This window comes from Cannabis sativa, chromosome 4, assembly GCF_029168945.1.
Source record: "Cannabis sativa cultivar Pink pepper isolate KNU-18-1 chromosome 4, ASM2916894v1, whole genome shotgun sequence".
NCBI lineage: Eukaryota > Viridiplantae > Streptophyta > Magnoliopsida > Rosales > Cannabaceae > Cannabis > Cannabis sativa.
The window spans coordinates 72,356,180-72,375,347 of record NC_083604.1 but is presented as its reverse complement, the minus strand read 5'-3'; the positions used below and the strand labels follow the sequence as shown (position 1 = coordinate 72,375,347).

Genomic DNA, 19,168 nt, shown 5'->3' with positions numbered 1-19,168 from the left:
ATCCTCCTCTTCGAAGTTTCACCAAGAAATTTACGTTTGCTTGGAACTGGTGAGGTAAGGCTTGGGGGTGTTCCTTAAAATTCCTCTTACCCATTAAGGATCGACACAAGTTTTTCTGAGGCATTTTTGGGGGTTTTTTTACAACTGGAGAAGAAGACTTTGATAGAGTAATAGCCATAGATAATGAACAAGCAAAATATTTATATAAAAAACCAACAAATAAATAGGGAAAAATATAGAGAGAAAATTATAATTTGAAAACAACAACAACAAAAAAAAAATTGTATAAAGTAACCACCAAAAATTTGACCCTAAGACAATAACTGGATGTGTTTTTTTTTTTTTTTTTTTTTTAAAAAAAGAAGAACATAAGAAGAAGAAGATGAATAATTAAATGGGATAGTAGGTATAACTATAAACCACCAAAACGTGGTGTGAAAGAGAGAGTAATTGTATTGAAATGATGATTAAATTGAATTAAAAGAAAAGAAAAAAAAAAAAAGCTGCCACAAATGTGACAATACCCCGTTACATCAACTTTTTATCACTTAAAATACAAAAAAAATAAATAAATAAAAATAAGTAAACACATCAAAACTCTAGGCTGACACAAAGAATAATTTTTTTTTATCAAATAGTATTAGAATACACAAAATAGGAAGACAGTATAAAAATGTACAGTAAAAAAGAAATTATTGCCGTATCACAGTATAATTGAAATAAATGGAGAAAGTATAGTATAGGGTGTACATTTCCTAATAATAAAGGAAGAGAAAAAAAATTGTATGTAGAAAAGAAAGATAGGTTGTAGTTTTAGATTATGTTTTTGTATATATACATATACATTTGATATGTTAAGTTTTGAAAAATAAATGTACCATGAATTAGTTTTATTTAATTACTTTAAAATATTATTAATATATTTTGTTTATAGTGCATTTGATCCGCACTAAGTACGAATTTCATAATCTAATTCAATTCGCACTAGTTTGCTCATAGTACATCTAATCCGCACTGAGTACGAATTTCATACTTTAGATCCAATTCAATCCGCATAATAAAAGTGCAGATTGGATTGGTTACTTTTTAATATTAAATTATTTAATATTTATTAATTTTTTTTCACATAACTAACAACAAATTAAAATAAATTATAATTGTTTCATGTCTTCAAGAACAAATTAAAACAAAACAAAGCAAAAAAAAAATAACAAATTTAAAGGAAGATGAGAAAAAAATTATATGTATAAAGAAATGTTTAGCTTTGTTTTAGATTATATTTTCTATATAAATAAGAATAAAATATACATTGATCTATTAAATTTTAAAATATATTTATATCATTATATATGTAGTACATTTATTATTATTTTTTTTATAATAAAATATTAATTATACATATATAATTTTTTATATATTTATTGTATGATATTCATATATATTAAAATATTAAATATATATAAATGTGTGTGGACTCAATTAGTTACTATGTTAATCAAATTTTCCAATCTGCGCAACTGTAAATATCTTAGATTGTATCATATAGGTTGGATTGAGTATTTTATGACCACCCTATCTTTTAAGTTTTAACAAACAATTTATAACGGGAGGCATAATAACAAATTAAACTTACGTTTTGGTTCTGTCGAATAAGTAGAACTCTTGTCCAGTTGATACTAGGAAGTAGGAAACAAGATGTAAAACGACTTGTCACTTCGTGATCGATTGGGTGTTATCATTAGTACACACATTTCCAACAAATTTACAATCTATAAGAGAAACAACAAGCTTATCTTGGAGCCACTGCCATGTTTTATTTAAGTTTTTAACTCTCCACAAAGTCCAAACACAGCTACTACAAACAAAACACAAACCATTTCCAATCAAACCAAGCAAGCATGACACATGACACAGATAGCAAAAGGTCTCTCTCTCTCTCTTTGTTAGTCTGAGCAAAGAAATGGAGATCAAAGATGCTATCAAAGTTAAATCCCTTAGATCTGAAATGTTACAACAGTTTATAATGGTAAAAGAATGACAGGGCAAGGAATGAACTCAGCCAGTAGGTTTGCATCCACATGTTTGGAATGAATGGCTTCCATGCTTATAACCACTAAATCCAGATTAAGGTCATCAGCAACCTCACCAATGATGGCTGTTGGCTTTGTCCCGTCTCCTAGTTTCTCTAGCAATTTGAATTCCTGGAATCCACCTATCATATATATACACACGCCACACACATGTGCACGGGCATAAGAATAAATAAACTTTCAAGGGGTTGGATTAATGATATTTCAACACAGGTTTGTGCAAATATATGCAACAATTACATATATAACAACATAGTTTATCCAATAAAAGCAAAATGAAATCTGTAGTAGTAAAGCAAAACTACTCACCAACTTCCTTGAAAAAAAAAACTACTTACCAACTAGAAAGGAGGGTAGCTCTTATTTGAAAAGGTCTGGTTTAAATTAAGTCAGAAAAGAAAGAAGGAAAAGGAAAATTGGAGATAACATCACCAGGGCAAAAGGTTCGTTCACCACTGTCTCAGGTGCCCAATTTGCAACCTAACTTTTTGGTTCAATTTGTTCATGAAGGACTTCATTATGTTTTCTAGGCATATAATAAAGGTATGATGAAGCTAAGGAGAAGACTTTGGTATGCTTTATTTTCTTTAATTTTAAATTTATGACAGACCTTAAATGAGCATTTGTAGTCACAAGAGAATGCACTAACCTTCAGAAAGATGCCATCGGATGCTAGAGAGCTGGTTCTCGTGCTCTGGCAATGAGTCTTTCGGCCTCTCATCAATAACTGCAAAGAACATTAACTTCTATGTTCCTTGAAATCTTCTTAAAAAGCTTCATGAAAGGGTGGGGGTGATGCCTCAACAACTCAGTTTCCATTATTACCAAATAGAGAATATTATGAACAAAGGTCAGCACACATACCCACAACAGTGATGTCAGCCCCATACTTCTTCGCCAAAGAAGCAGTGGTTCCTATAGCCTGTAAAATTTACAAATAAGGGTGAGCAAGCACACAAATAAAGAAACAACGGTTTGTTAAAGAATAGTTTTTTTTTCTTATATACACACAATGAGAATCTGAAACTCTTCCCATCCCACACAACATACCCAACCACTTGATCTAGCCACTAAGCTGTATGTTCAAGAATAGTGCTCACCATTCTCATAAACCTTTCCCCAAACTTTATTCTCTAAAATTTTCAACAAGGATCATACAATCTAATTAAGGCTGGTCTATGCACAGTGCAAAGCAATAGATTTCTTAGATAAATCCGTAAATGTTCACCTCACTACACAGTACACTCAGACCTGTTCATATTTAAAATACTTTTAATATCTGCAAGGTTCATTGATTCAACAAACTTGAGCAACAGTGCCTTGCAACCACAGTTGATCTTACAAATTCCTAAGCCAATAAATATAGATCGAACCATAAGTTTGGAACCATTTTTATGAAACATCCAACACTTGTTCTCTTCAATTTTCCAATTAAACAATTTTTTCTAATAACAATTCCTATTTGTATATCATGTTGAAATATCCAAAAAAAAAAAATGGTCCACAGCTAACACTAAAAAAAACCAACAGCCACCCAAATATACATAAACTTGAAACAAATTAAAATAATGAAAATTAAGGGAAATTTCAGAAAGAACAAAACAAGTAAGCCCTTAAGAAAGTTTTAGGTCACCTGTCTTGTTCCCTCGGAAAGAAACGGTTTTCGGTCTGTAATTGGCAGGAGTAAATGCTTGAACCCAGTAAAGGCATCAGCAGAAGCTGAGCTCACATCAGCTTCTTGAGACTGAGCTTTTGCTGATACAAAATCAATTGACACACAATACAATACAGTAATAAGTAAGTAGGAAGGGAAGTAGAAATAATAAAAAAAGATGATAGTTTTACAGAAAATTACCCATAAGACCCATCCGACGGAGGCCGTTAAAGATAGAGACTTGAGGAGAAGCTCTAGACCTGAGAAAAGGAGAGGAGAAAGGTGGAGAAAAGAGACGATCGGAAGAAGACAATGCGGGAATCGAAGTTTTTGGGTGGGTTGAGGTTTCGAGGGGAATGGGAGGAAGGAAGTGAGCGAACGCCATGGGAGGTGGGAGTGAGGTGAGAATAGTTTGAGTTGAGAGGAAGAGGAAGAATGGAAATGGGGATTTTGGGTCAATCGAGAAAGTACTGCATAAAGCTCTGTGGAGCCCATGTGCATAGGATATAGTATATACTGTGTACTAGTATTGGCCCTTGATAATGTTTACTCTTTTTGTTACCAATTTAAATCACTATTCTTACATTTTATAGTTTTATATAATTTAATATAATAATTATTAGGGTAAACACCATTTTGGACCCTCTGTTTTGCAAAAATTACTAATTGGATCTTGTGTTTTGTTAAATGACAAAATGGACCCTGTATTTTCTAAAATAGTACAAATAGGACCCTGAATTGATTTATTGTCAAAATAAAGTTTAATTATAATCCGATCTAAAAGTGCTATGACAAAACTGTTTACATTTTTTGTATCTGTTCGTATTAAGCATTGTCTTTCAAGTTGGTTGTATTAAAAAAAAAATTGTCAAAAATTAAGCTCAGGGTCCTATTTTTACTATTTTAGAAAATACAGGGTCCATTTTGTCATTTATTAAAATACAGGGTCCAATCTGTAACTTTTGCAAAACACAGGATCCAAAATGGTATTTACCCTAATTATTATGAAATATAGTTAAATAATTATAAAGTGTTACTTTTGAATTGTGCTAATAGAGTGGTTAAAAATTTCGCCGAACTATTAAGATTGTTAAATTTAAGGACTTTTGTCTAATTTCATTCAATTTTACTGTTTCAATGATTATTTATGTACTAAACCATGCTCCCCAAATTTTGATATTTTCCAAATTATACCCCTCAAACTTTGATATGTACTATAAATCATGCCCTTTGAACTTTCATCCATGTTAGATTTTTTTTTTTACTAAAATTAGACAAAAGTCTTTAGATTTAACAATCTTAATAGTTCGGGGGAATTTTTAACGGCCAAAAAAGTTTAGGGGGCACGATTTAGTACATGTCAAAGTTCAGGGGGAATATTTACTAATTAACCTTTTTTAAATTATATGAAACTTGATACTTAATTACACCAATAACAGTATAACATGGAGCAGGATGCTAGACACCAATAATATTTTTTAGTAATTTTCTGCAAAGTCTATAGCAATGAATGTTCATATCGAGGAGACGAGATGCCCTTTGTGTGGGAGGGAGGAGGAAACTATGGAACATTTATTTCTTACTTGTGATGTGGCTTTCCATGTCTGGCGATCTTCTCATTGGGGTATTTATCCGATCTGTGACACTGGTATCTCGATGTGGGACTGGGTCAAATTCATTTGGGACCTGAAACATAAAGGGACTGATGTGGATGAGGTTTTCCTGTATGCCTCACTTGTGGTCGACATTATCTGGCGCACTCGAAATGAGAAGGTTCATAATAATCTCACTTTAGATGTGAGGAAGTGCATTGACTCTATTCGATTTTCTTTTGCAGAATTACATGTTACTGTTTTCCCTTCCCCTGTCCCTTGCCTGAAGGAGTGTTGGTCTCCCCCCCCCCCCTTCAGGATTGGATCAAACTGAATTGCGATGTTAAAGTGGGGTTTGATAGCATGTGTATAGCAGTTGTTGCCAAGAACCACTTAGGCGAGGTCGTTCGAGTTCATACGGCTTGTCTTAACTTTTTTGATGCTCTTTGTGGGGAACCGGCGACGTGTTGTTTGGCTAATTCTGTTGCTTTGGATTTTGATGCCAAGTTTATCATCGTGGAGAGCGACTCGAGGATAGTCATCAATGCTCTCAATGGGAAGGAGTCTCATTAGGTTATTGGAAACTATCTCTCTTTTTGTAATAGTCAATCTTCTTTATTTTCGAGTTATATTTTCTCTCATATTACCAGAACTTGTAATTTTGTTACCCATAATGTGGCTAAGTGGGCAATTACCCACAAGTTATTTGGTGATATTCCGCTACCTACCATTTCGTTAAACTTATTATGTAATGACTGTGAGGTCTAACTTATTCTATTAATGAAATACGCTTTTATTTTTTTAAAAAAAACAATTATTATACTTGCAAATATCTAATTATAACTTGCTTAATTAAAAATAATTTTTTTTAATCCAGTGTAATAATTTTTTTTGTTTGGTCGATTCTTCACACTGATCTTTTTTTTTAACTATTTATTATTATTAGTAGTTTTTAATATTCAAATAATTAAATTTAAATAAGTACATATGTAATATCTATATATTTCAAACTTAGATGTGTTATAATTTTTCTTTAAAATAGATAGGATAACTAATATTTTTTTATATGATAATTATGCTTCAACATAGCAAAAATCCTAAGTGTCACTGTTTGTGACTCATAGTCACGTTAGTATATAATTTTGAAAAGAATATTGTTATTGGACACCAGTAGTGTCTAGAGCCTCTAGACATATATCTTCTTACGATTAGCTAGCAATATTCCTTAAAAGTTATTACATTAAACTATATGAGACCTGATACTTAGTTGGACTAATAGCGATATTGACACATAGGGGAGTGCTAAGTACCACTGGTGCCTTTTAGCATATTTCTCTTTTAAAAAATGAAAGAATACAAAAGAAAAGTCATATTTTCAATAATTACTACATTACTTTTTTTTTTCTTTCACAAAAGAGTATTAAAACTATATAATTTCACAGTTTGTTTGATGGGTGAAAATTATATTTATTTTTTTCACAAAAATACAACAACTTTTATGCCCATTTGAAAATGTCATTTTTTAGGATGTAAATTAGAACTTCATAGTTTTAACTATTTTATTTGAAAAAATATACTTCATTAACAAAAAGTTTAATACATCAATAAGAAATGATAGAAAATCATTCATCTAAGTCAGTTTACCATCTACACTAAGTACATGCACAACTAACCCATGCATAAATTTATTACCTCAACTAAGAATGCCTCATAAAACTTGAAAGCAAACTGGCAATATCCTCTAGTAAAGATCCTATTTCATAAGCAAACTGGTACGATTCAACTTGCTTCGAAGAGAGTGGAGGTAAATGTCTTATCATCTGTCATATGAAGGAGCAAACCATCGTCCATTGCCTTGTGACGTGTCAAGTTGCCCAACTTTGTTGGAACTAGGTGGGGATTGAAACTCACTCATACTGCTGCAGGTAGTTTCTTTGACTGGTTTGTATCATCTTTCAAGGCTTTGGATTGGATAATGATAAGAGGTGTTTATTGGCTGTTGTTTGTTGGGCAAAATGGGGAGCTAGGAGTGATATGGTTTGGAATAAAAAAAGTAAAAAGGGGCTTTTGAGATTATTACATCTGCCACAAGGTATCTTCAACAATGGAAAAATGCTCAAAATTCTAAACATCTTGGTCTGGTTTGACAGCTTAAGATGATTGGTGGGGTTTGGTTTTGGGTAGCCGCTAGAGACCACAGAGGGTTTTTGATAGAAGCTTGCACCAGATTTTTCAGTGTTCGAGTTGCACCAGAAGTTGCTGAAGCTGTGGGAGTTCGGGAAGCACTTAGCCGGATCAAACAACTAACAATGGCACCAGGTATTGTTAGAGACAGACAACTTAGTTTTAGTGCAAGCTTTGGGGAGCTCTGTGAGAATTTGGTTAAAGATTGTAAAGATTTGGTTGTTGATTTGAGAAATGTTCATATGGTGTTTAATAAGCCTCTGCAAATGTAGTTGCTCATGAGTTTGTTCGAGTGTCTCATTCTAATCCTAACCCGTTCTTTCAGCTCGGGGATGTCCCAACTGAGTTGCTATCGGTTTTGATAGCTAATTACTTTTGATTTCATGAAAACCAATAAAACACATAATAGTACTAAATTGAATTAGGCAATTTCCTCCAAAATTTGAGAAGGACGCCCCTGGACTGGATCACCATCAGTGCAATTTCCATTCACTTAGAATATTAATATAGACAAATAGGACAACATATATTTCATAAATGTTTCAGAATAGCAAGTAGTAATATATATATATTTTTTGATAAGAGTAAACTTTTTCTACAAATGTTTAAAAATTTCTACAATTCTACAAAGAACACAACCTTCGAATCTTAATTCATATAATATGACCAGAATCAGCAAGTGAGCAAAAAGATCAACATTTACAGTCAAAACATTTAACATCAGTCACTTAGCTCATCATCATCGATGCCAGAAACATTCATCCTTGCAGAGGCTTGTTTAGCCATCTTGACAATTTTTTGTGCCTCTCGACTGATCTTCTGTTGTTCCTTCATTGCCATTTTCAGTATCTTTCGTTGCTCTTTAAACGAGAAAGACCCCAAATCGGACAATAGCTCATCGTTCTTGCTCCAATCATCACTGCTTATTGACCAATCTTCTTTACTCCTCCTACGAGGAGCCTCCTTTTTCGGAGAACACCATAAGCAACCTGCTCTCTTCGGCGGAGATGGAGAAGAAAATGACCGATTTTGCAATCTCGAACGACGGCGTTTCTTCTCATCCAACCCTCGTTTAGACACCGAAAACTTGACTTTCTCTGGAGACGAATTAGAGGAATTCGAAGAAAACGAAATCGGCCCCCGATTGGATTCTTTTGAAGTTGAAATTCCCAAATTTTTCAGTGACGATTCCACAGAGTCAATAGGTGATTTGGACTTGGAAGCGATTACCTTTTCTGGGTTTCGTTTGGAAGGCGAGAAAATGGTAGAATCTTCGTCAGGCGACTCGGTTTTGGAAGTGAGATCAGATACGCAGCGAGCTGAACCACCGTGTGGTGGCAGCAGAGTGGACTTTGTATTTCTGACCGGAAAGGATTTGAGTCTGTTAAAGCGGGACTCGAGGTCATTAGGGAGAAGAGTATCGACAAAACCAGAGCAGTTGATGGCGGAGACTTGTTCAAGAACGCAAAGGTCTCGGGTTTGGGAAATGAGTTCTTCCACCGCAGAATCGTCGGTATCTGAGAGGAAAGAGAAATCGGCCATTTCAAAGGTTGTCACTGCACTGATAACTTGTAATGGAGTTTTGGGATCCTTCTTAAATCTTAGTATAAAGGATCTTCAGGGGAGTAGTAGTAGTAGGAGAGTAACGGCTACTTCATGATATATATAATATTAATTATATAATAAAGTGGGTGGGTCCAATATGTATATATATAATAAATAATAAATAATAGATATATATAGAAGGAGTTTCTAGAATTAGAGAGAGCATGGAGGAGGAAGTAGAAGAAGAAGGCCCGATGACGACGATATCTCGTCACTATTTTGGAGATGAACCGTTCTGTTCCATCTCCATAATCGAGGTAATATTCATTTCTAGAAACTCCCTATCAGCCATTAACGAAAAAAGGTTACAACTTTGTGTAATTTGTGCTGGTTCAGAACATTAAGGAAGACTATGGACAATTCGTGTGGCCTTGTAGTGTAGTCCTAGCCGAGTACGTTTGGCAACAAAGATTCCGCTTTTCTGGAGCTTCTGTAGTTGAGGTGGTGATGATTTCATTCCTCCTTTGGTCAAAATTGAAGATATAGGTAAACTGTGTATGTGTTAAAGTTGTTAGATTTGCAGCTAGGAGCTGGGACTTCATTGCCGGGCTTGGTGGCAGCCAAAGTGGGTGCAAATGTCACTCTCACTGATCATGCCAATGGATTAGAGGTAATTCTGCCTGCATTTGTTACTTTTCTTATTATGAATCGTTTCATTTCTCTTGATTATAGATATTCTAGAGTCTCTGTCTGTTTGGTTGGACTGAGAAGTTGTGGCAAAGAGAGGGGATGGGTGATGAGATTGTTGGATGGAATTCTAGTTGGAAGGAAAGATTTTTGGAGGGAAAAGTTTAGGCAATGGATTTTATTTCCACATTTCTAATATGGAGAGAATTATCCATTCCACAACTAAAATTTCTCATTCTTTCATTTATTTCATACCAAATGCAATAACACACGGGTAATTTCCTCTTACTCCCATTCTTTCCATAATCTGTTGGTGATATGCATTTGTTTTCTTCTTATTTTCACTTCCTCCTAGAAAAGGTAGGTTTAAAGTGAGTTTGACATGAGAGAAGTAAAGTAAGAGATTGTATAATAACATCTCTCGTGGCTTCTGCTTCTTCCTACAAGATAAAAGAGAGGATATTGGTCCTCTCTCCCTTCAACCTACTTGATAAATGAGCTCCCTTTTATATTTTGATTCACACTCTTCGTATATGGCTAGGCTTGATTGTTTTTGGTCATTGTAATGCCAACGTTGTTGATATTGTAGATATATAGGTGTTGACTTCACATTGTATTAGTTTTTACATTTGTACTGTTTTTCTGGTTTTTACTGTAGTGACAGTTAAGTTAGTTAGTCTAACTAACTTAACTGTCACACTTAGTCTAAGCCTTTTACTACCCTATCAAATATACCTATAAATAGGTAATTACTTGTACAATGTAGACATGTTATGTAACACACTTATTCATCAATAAAGAAAACATTAATTCATTACTTGTTAAGATTACAAGTACGTTTCAGTGTGTGTATGGCACAGCTGCCATAAGAACTGGTTTTCGATTGTCAACAAGAAAGAGAGAGATCATAGTTACTGGATTCAAATCCAACAATTGGTATCAGAGCATTGGAGAGGAAGTTCGAAGAAGATCGTCTTGATCTCAGTTCAAGAACCTGGTGAACATCCAAGAAAATGGGCAGTGCGAAGTATGATCTTGAAAAGTTTACTGGAAAGAACGATTTTGGTCTATGGAGGGTAAAGATGAGAGCAATGCTGGTTCAGCAAGGGATCCAGGGAGCTTTGCTAGGAGAAGAGAACTTACCAGGGAATTTGACAGAGAAAGAGAAGGTGGAGATGCTCGACAAAGCTCACAGTGCTATAATTCTGAGTTTGGGGGATAAGGTTCTGCGTGAGGTGTCGAAGGAGAAGACAGCTTCTGGGATATGGTCAAAACTGGAAAGTCTCTACATGACAAAGTCTTTAGCAAATAGCGGTTTCTTGGCGAAATTGTACTCTTTCAAGATGTTGACTGGGAAAAATGTTGAAGATCATCTTGATGATTTCAACAAGATCATTCTTGATCTCGAAAACATTGGAATAAAGGTAGAAGATGAAGACCAAGCTATTATAGTTTTGAACTCTCTTCCTACAGAAACCTATGAACACTTTGTGGATACTATGATGTATGGCAAGGAGTCATTGACTCTAGAAGAGGTTCAAAATGCTCTAATGTCTAAAGAATTAAAGAAGAAGTCAGAGCAGAAGGTTGATAGCAATGGTGATGGACTGTTTGTTCGAGGAAAGAATTTCAAGAAGGGAAACAAAGAACACACAGGGAAGAATCAAGGAAAATCAGACTCAAAATTTAAAAGAAAATGCTTTGTCTGCAACAAAACCACACACCTAAGGAAAGACTGCCCTGTTCTTAAGAATTATAACCAGAAACAGTCATCTGGTGATGTTGATTTAGTTTCTGATTGTGATAGTGATGGATATGGTAGTGCAGGGGTGTTGGTAGTGTCTAAGGAAAGTTCAAGAACTGACTGGGTACTCGATTCTGGGTGTTCTTTTCACATCCGCCTGCAATGCTCGCCCGCAATTACAAACAGATCAATGGTGGTATGGTCGGGCTTGGTGACAAACGGATCATGCCCCATAACCGGTATAAAACCGTCAAATTGCAATTGAAAGGTGGAGGAGTTGCGAGCTAAAGCATGTCAGACATGTTCCAGAAATAAAAAGGAACTTAATCTCAGTAGCTATGTTGGATCAAGAAGGACATTCTGTGAAAATTGAGAATGGCATAATGAAGATTATCAAAGGGTCAATGCTAGTAATGAAGGGTTCAAAAGAAAATGGCATTTATGTTTTACTTGGGAGTACCTTGGTAAATCAAGCAAATGTAGCAGAAGATGAAGGGAAAAAGAAGACAGAAATCTGGCACAAGAGGCTTGGGCATATCAGCAATGGTGGACTTAAGATTCTCAGCAAGAAAGGTGTGTTTGGGAAGGACAAAATCATGGATTTAGAGTTCTGTGAGCAATGTGTACTTGGAAAGGCTACAAGGATAAAATTTGGAACTGGGAAGCATGTTTCAAAGGGTATTCTCAGCTACATTCACTCAGATCTATGGGGGCCTTCAAGAATCTCGAGGTGGTGCTGTGTATTTTCTTACCCTTATAGATGACTTCTCAAGATTTGTTTGGGTCCATATATTGAAAACCAAAGACTTGGCTTTGAAAATTTTCATAGAATGGAAAACAATGATTGAGAATCAAACTGGTAAGAAAATTAAGAAACTTAGAACTGACAATGGATTAGAGTATTGCTCAGATGCCTTTACTGATTTTTGCAAAAAGGTTGGAATTAGTAGACACAAGACAAGCCAAGAACACCACAACAAAATGGTTTGGCGAAAGAATGAATAGAACTATTCTAGAAAGGGTCGTGTGTCTACCGATTCACTCAAGTTTACCAAAGAATTTTCGGGCCAAGTCGTTTCAATGTACTGCTACTTAATAAATCACCGTCCCTGTTCGCAATTGGTTTCAAAACACCAATTGAGGCATGGATCGGAAGAGATGCAAAGTATGAACACCTGAGGGTATTTGGTTGTGTAGCATTTGCTCATGTGAGGCAAGATAAACTCGAACCAAGAGCCAGAAAATGCATTTTTCTGGGCTATCCCGAGGGAGTTAAAGGATACAAAATGTGGAGTATTGAGAGTGGAGATCATCAAAAGTATTTTATCAGTAGGGATGTTACTTTTGATGAAAACAGGGTGTATAGGGATACTCTCAAAACTCACAAGATGTACCAATCTCTTCCGAACCCGAACGAATATGGATAGCCGATTTGAGGTGGAGCTTAGAAGTTGATCAAACACAGAACCGCAGAGAGATTCAAGAACAAGGAGCAACCGAGGTTAATGAAGATATAATTGAAGATGATGATGATGCTGATAATGATGAAGAAGAGGGTCAGGACTATCAATTGGTGAGAGATAGGAAAAGAAGAGCCATCAAGCCACCAAGTAGATTCGGCTTTGCGGACACAGTTCACTATGCTCGTCTATTAGATGAACCTCTGAACTATAGAGAGGCTATGAATTCAGCATACAAGCATGAGTGGAATCAAGCCATGGAAGATGAAATGACATCACTTAAAAGAAATCATACATGGATCCTGATCAGAAAGCTTGCTGGTATGAAAGTAGTGGGATGCAAATGGGTACTAAAGTACAAAGAAGGAATTGAAGGAGTGACACAAGCTAGATTCAAGGCCAGACTTGTAGCAAAGGGGTACTCTCAAAGAGAAGGTATAGACTATAATGAGATTTTTTCTCCTGTTGTAAAGCATACATCTATTAGGTTGCTGTTGAGCCTAGTAGCAAGTGATGACTTAGAACTTGAGCAATTAGATGTGAAAACTGCATTCCTACATGGAGATTTAGAAGAAAAGATTTTCATGAAGCAACCAGAAGGTTTTGAAGAAATAGGGAAGGAGGATCATGTCTGTTTATTGAAAAAATCTCTATATGGCTTGAAGCAATCACCTAGGCAATGGTACAAACGTTTTGATGAGTTTGTCACCAAAGTTGGGTTCAAAAGGAGTGCCTATGATTGCTGTGTTTATGTGAGAAACACAAAAGGACCAGTGTTCTTGCTGCTATATGTCGATGACATGCTAATAGCAAGCAAGAGTAACACTGAAATTGACAAAATAAAGAGATTGTTGAGCAAAGAATTTGCTATGAAAGATCTGGGGGCAGCAAGGAAGATTCTTGGAATTGAAATAGTCAGAGATAGAACCAAAAGGAGAATCAAATTAACTCAGCAAGGATACACTTCAAAGATTTTATCCAAGTTTGGATTTGCTGATGTAAAACCAGTCTGCACCCCAATCAGTCAACAATTCAGATTGACAAGTGGTCAATCTCCATGCACAGAGGAAGAAGAAAATTACATGGAAAAAGTTCCATACACAAGTGTAGTGGGAAGCATCATGTATTTGATGGTCTGCACAAGGCCTGACCTCTGTCATGCAGTGTAGTTAGCAGGTTTATGGGAAAACCTGGCATTGAACATTGGAAAGCTGTCAAATGGATCATGAGATATTTAAAGGGCACTTCTGAAGTAGGACTTGTCTATGGACCAAATACTGAAAATACAGGTGTTGTGGGGTTTGTAGACTCTGATTTTGCTGGTGATATGGACTCCAGGAAATCTCAAACTGGTTATGTATTCAAAATGAACAATAACACAGTTAGCTGGAAGGCAAATCTTCAGTCTATTGTTGCTCTCTCAACAACTGAAGCTGAGTATATAGCATGTACTGAGGCAGTCAAGGAAGCTTTGTGGATGAAAGGCATCACCAGGGAACTCGGAATTCAACATGAAACTGTTGAGATTTTCTGTGACAGCCAGAGTGCTCTACATCTCAGCAAGAATCAAGTGTTTCATGAACGAACCAAACACATTGATGTGAGGTTCCATTTCATTCGAAACACCATATCAGATGGAAAAGTCAAGCTTCTGAAGGTCCATACCAAAGACAATCCCTCTGACATGCTTACAAAAGCTTTACCAAGAGACAAATTTCAGCATTGTCTCAATCTGTTGCAGATCTCGAATTGAAGTGTTTAGGATCTGCTATGCTTTCTAAAAGTGTTAAACTCCTACATACAATTGAAGCCAAGGTGGAGAATTGTAGATATATAGGTGTTGACTTCACATTGTATTAGTTTTTACATTTGTACTGTTTTTCTGGTTTTTACTGTAGTGACAGTTAAGTTAGTTAGTCTAACTAACTTAACTGTCACACTTAGTCTAAGCCTTTTACTACCCTATCAAATATACCTATAAATAGGTAATTACTTGTACAATGTAGACATGTTATGTAACACACTTATTCATCAATAAAGAAAACATTAATTCATTACTTGTTAAGATTACAAGTACTGCTCTTGTGTGTGTATGGCACAGCTGCCATAAGAACTGGTTTTCGATTGTCAACAAGAAAGAGAGAGATCATAGTTACTGGATTCAAATCCAACAGATATCTTGTCTCTTATTGCCTTGTTGCTTTGTATGGTAGGTGCTGGACAACATGAGAAGAGTGTGTCACTTGAATGAGCTTAACTGTAATGTAAACCATCTTCTTTTATACGTTTTTCTACATTTTTATTTCTCTTCCTGTGACTCTTCAGTTGCCTGATCCTCATTGCTTACTCAACATCTCGCGGAACAATTTTGATGAAGTTTAGAATATGTTTTTGTATGTCATGGGGTTTGAAATGCTTCTCAGAAGTTTTTGTTTTGTTTTGCAGATATTGGGATTGACATGGGGGGTTTGGGATGCATCTATATTCAGCTTGTCTCCAACAATTATTCTTGGTGCTGATGTATTATATGACACTGGTGGTAGGATAATTTAATTTTAAATCTTTCCCTCAATCTTTCTTTCAGTGTGAACTAAAATGTGTTAATCTGTGGTGGTAGCCTTCGATGATCTCTTTGCAACCGTCACTTTCTTGCTCGAAAGCTCTCCTGGAGCAGTATTCATAACAACATATCATAATAGAAGGTATTTTCCTATGGCACACATTTTTCATATATATATATATATATATATATATATTTTCTTTGTTTAAGTAGTTCTCAAATTACATGCAGTGGGCATCATCTTATTGAGTTCTTGATGATAAAATGGGGATTGAAGTGCGTCAAGCTTCTAGACAGCTTTTCATTCATGCCATCTCAAAAGGCATCTGGGCTTAGTGGCAACCTTCAACTGGCAGAGATTGTTCTAAACACTAAAGTGAGTGAGCTTAAAGTTTAGTTTTTAGGATCTTTATTTCATATTTATATTTTGTATTGATGGTTCTCCTAATAGTAGATAGAAATGTATTAGTCCATCACACACATAAATAATATTGGCATCTTCTGCTCATTTAATGAAAGAGGGCTCTAAGTCAGTATTTTCTTCTTGGTGCAAGTGAGATTTTTCCTTTTTCTCTTCATTATTTAGTTATTTGGAAAAACAAGTTTGAAGAAAGAAATAAGAAAAAGGAAATGGAAATAGATATGGAAAGAAGATTAAGATCATTCACTGATAACATATAGGAACAGGGGAAAAAAAATTAACTTCAATTTTCTTCATCCTTGTAACTTTTTACAGTACTGATTTTATAAACCTTTTAATTCCCGACATTGGAATATTGATCATCAGTACTTTTATCACTAACAAAATAGCTTCCATTCTCTTTGCCCAACAGGGTGTTATTCCTGTTCACATAACCTATTATTATTATAGAAAGATCCATTTTATGATTACCCCTGATCTCAGTAATTTACCACAACCATGCAAAAGACCCTTAATTTACTACCCTGCAATCTTTCCTAATTTCCCGTCCACCACCACTGATGTTACTCATCTTAGTAACAGACTTCACAAAAGCCTTCCAGAAGGCATGCTTTGATCTGGCAAATCTGTAAACCAGCTCTTTAGTCTTAGGAAGTTCGAGCAAAGAGTGGTCTGAAGCGAAGAGGGTTTTCCTCTGCAAGATCAGCTGATAGTAGGTGTTGTCAAAAGTTTTTGAAGAAGGATCCATGGGGACACCGGCATTCTTCGCCTTGTTATGAAGTGGACACTTACCCTTCAACTTTGATGCAAAAGTTGGATGTAAATTAGGGTCGACATCGTGTGTGGCACTGAAGTTGTGGATTCTGTTTTGGAACGAGGCACAGTGGGAAAATCCTAGAGTATGCGCTCCTGCAGATGAGTTGAAAAAGAATCAGATAAGCTGATTAAAGAAAGCTAATGGAAACTTAACTTCTAGGCTGTTGATTTGGCTTACCTGAAAGAGCCGCTAGATCTTCCAATGAAAGACCTCTTTGACCGAAGCTCTGCTGCAGTTGAGCTAAGTTGAAGGCTGGAGATGGCAATGTGCTGGTATCACTAGCCCTCGATACTCTCCCGTCTTTCCTTCCTTTTGGCACATACCAATTTGGACCCCCAGACTGCAAGGATTAGATGATGATGATGTGAGTAAGATCTTAAACTTACCATTCTTCTTTGCCGTTACTGTAAAGTATAGTTGCATGATATCATACTAATAATACTGAGTTTGTTAGCTTACCAACACAATAGCATCCCTTGCTGCCATAGCCAATATATCAGCACAAGAGACCACACCAGGGCAGGCCTTTTCCACTGCTTTCTTTGCATTGTCAATGACAAAAAATCCATGCAGAGAAAGATTTGGCGTTGCATCTTTCTCAGCTTTGTTGTTCCCCTTCGAGTCTAACAACACAGAACCATCACAACCCTATAAGAAAAAGAACAAGTCAGAATTAGGGGAGAGAGAACTCAGTTTAGATCAATCAAAATGAAGGGTAAAAACTACATTTGACAGTTAATTTCCTCTGCAGTATTACCCTTATGAAACAATCATGGAAATGCATCCGGAGGAGTGTGGCAGGGATAGTGTTGTCTCTGGAAACTGCAGCCTTGACGGCGTTAGTGACAATTGAATCAACATTTGGGCAAGTTTTCGCATAATAATTCCAGTCGAGTGCATTGACCCCTGAGAAAACCACTGAAAAGATGAGAAGTGAAGAGAAGAGTGCAACACCAAAAGCCATACTTGGAACTCTGTTACTACTGTAATTGCTCTCTCTCTCTCTCTCTGTTTCTTTTTACTTTGCTTATGGAAAGTCATTAGGATCAAAAGGGTATTTATACTGAGAAAAAGTGATCATCACTGGTGATTGAAAACAATGAAGGTGGCCCAGACGTTGAACAATTAGTTAAGAGAGTAGTAAGAATGAAGCAAAAAAATCCTGATAATTAAGACTACATGACAATCTGCATCACATCACATCACTACATGCAACCTCTAATATTCTCTAATTATTTATGGTACCATATTTTTTATCATATAAAATTAGACTAACTTAGTAAATCTGTATTTTGTTGGTTGTAAATTAAGAAATATAGTGAACTAATTTAGTTACATCTACAATTGTTTTGTTGCTAGACTAGTTTCTTGATGATGAAGGTACTAATAATTGAGTTGCTCATGCGTTGGAGACATCATGATAAAAGTACTTGAAAAAAAATGAGAAAATATTCTTGGTGGTGCATAGTATTATGATCATATGGAATGGCTTATACTTTTCACTCTCTTAATCACTACACAACAAAAGATGGATGAAATAAATAATGATTTTTCTTTCTTTTCATGCACCATCATTATTTCTAATCTTCTAAAATTTTCACTTCAACAGCTATTTTTTGCTATGTAATCAATCCATGATCAGTAAAAGCTATCAATGATTCAATTTTTCTTTACTTTTTGGCCATGTGGTCGGATAGACATAGAGTGATATAATTGGATTTTCTTATATATTTTGATTATGAAATTGAAAGACATATTAGAGATATTAACTCAATTAGCATTTTAATTCATTTAGAATGGAATAATTTAGTGTAATGATAGTTTAATGCTTTCTAATGTTCTATATAAAGTCTTTCAAAGATGAATTTTGTTGCAATTGTCCAGTCAATTAAGTGAAATATAATAAATTTAAAATCTCACCTCCTATAAACTCTTTATGTATTAATATTTTAATACTCTCGGATAGTTATTACTTTGTATACATATAGCAAATTTTTGGAAATTTAAAATAATTTATAATGCTAGTTTGGTTGTTTTTAATGAATTTATAATACTAGTTTAAATCCTAATTAAATAAAACATATTAAAATTTATATGATATCTTAAATAACTATATTATTTTTTATTATATAAAAACAAATCAAAATTAGAGTTAATACTATTGGGTCTGCAATGCACCTTCTTAAAAGAATGTACTGATATACTTTTTACTTATTTTAGTGCTCAGAAAAAAATTTAGTCTATTTTTTTTATATTCATGTATGTTATAGCTATTTAAGATATTTTATAAAATTTTGAGAAATTCGAAATAATTTATAATATAGAAAATAATGTTCAAACAATCTATTTTACACGCTATAAAATAAAATAGTCACACGTACAACACACTGTTTGAATGCAATTTTTGGCGTATT

The 19,168-nt window shown here is 34.9% G+C and overlaps 3 protein-coding genes across 4 annotated transcripts; 1 reads left to right on the top strand and 2 right to left on the bottom strand.

Annotated features, from left to right (window-relative positions):
* Positions 1 to 1,789: 1,789 nt before the first annotated feature.
* LOC115715065 (uncharacterized) lies at positions 1,790 to 4,243 on the bottom strand. Its single transcript, XM_030643858.2, has 5 exons — positions 3,946 to 4,243; positions 3,724 to 3,845; positions 2,955 to 3,012; positions 2,740 to 2,817; positions 1,790 to 2,212 (listed from the first exon to the last, which is right to left on the bottom strand). The coding sequence occupies exons 1-5, from the start codon at positions 4,127 to 4,129 to the stop codon at positions 2,019 to 2,021; spliced, it is 636 nt and encodes a 211-aa protein (XP_030499718.2). The 5' UTR covers positions 4,130 to 4,243; the 3' UTR covers positions 1,790 to 2,018.
* A 3,806-nt stretch (positions 4,244 to 8,049) lies between these two features.
* LOC115712776 (uncharacterized) lies at positions 8,050 to 9,062 on the bottom strand. The gene has a single exon (XM_030641134.2). The coding sequence runs from the start codon at positions 9,060 to 9,062 to the stop codon at positions 8,241 to 8,243; it is 822 nt and encodes a 273-aa protein (XP_030496994.2). The 3' UTR covers positions 8,050 to 8,240.
* A 181-nt stretch (positions 9,063 to 9,243) lies between these two features.
* On the top strand, positions 9,244 to 18,338 carry LOC115712777 (uncharacterized). Of its 2 annotated transcripts, XM_030641135.2 has the most exons (8): positions 9,244 to 9,382; positions 9,462 to 9,566; positions 9,649 to 9,735; positions 15,170 to 15,220; positions 15,402 to 15,495; positions 15,574 to 15,658; positions 15,748 to 15,892; positions 17,506 to 18,326. In XM_030641135.2, the coding sequence occupies exons 1-8, from the start codon at positions 9,290 to 9,292 to the stop codon at positions 17,605 to 17,607; spliced, it is 762 nt and encodes a 253-aa protein (XP_030496995.2). In that variant the 5' UTR covers positions 9,244 to 9,289; the 3' UTR covers positions 17,608 to 18,326. The 2 variants fall into 2 exon arrangements, with proteins under 2 accessions (XP_030496995.2, XP_030496996.2); XM_030641136.2 differs by lacking the exon at positions 15,170 to 15,220 and having other exon boundaries at positions 17,506 to 18,338.
* The last annotated feature ends 830 nt before the right edge of the window (positions 18,339 to 19,168 follow it).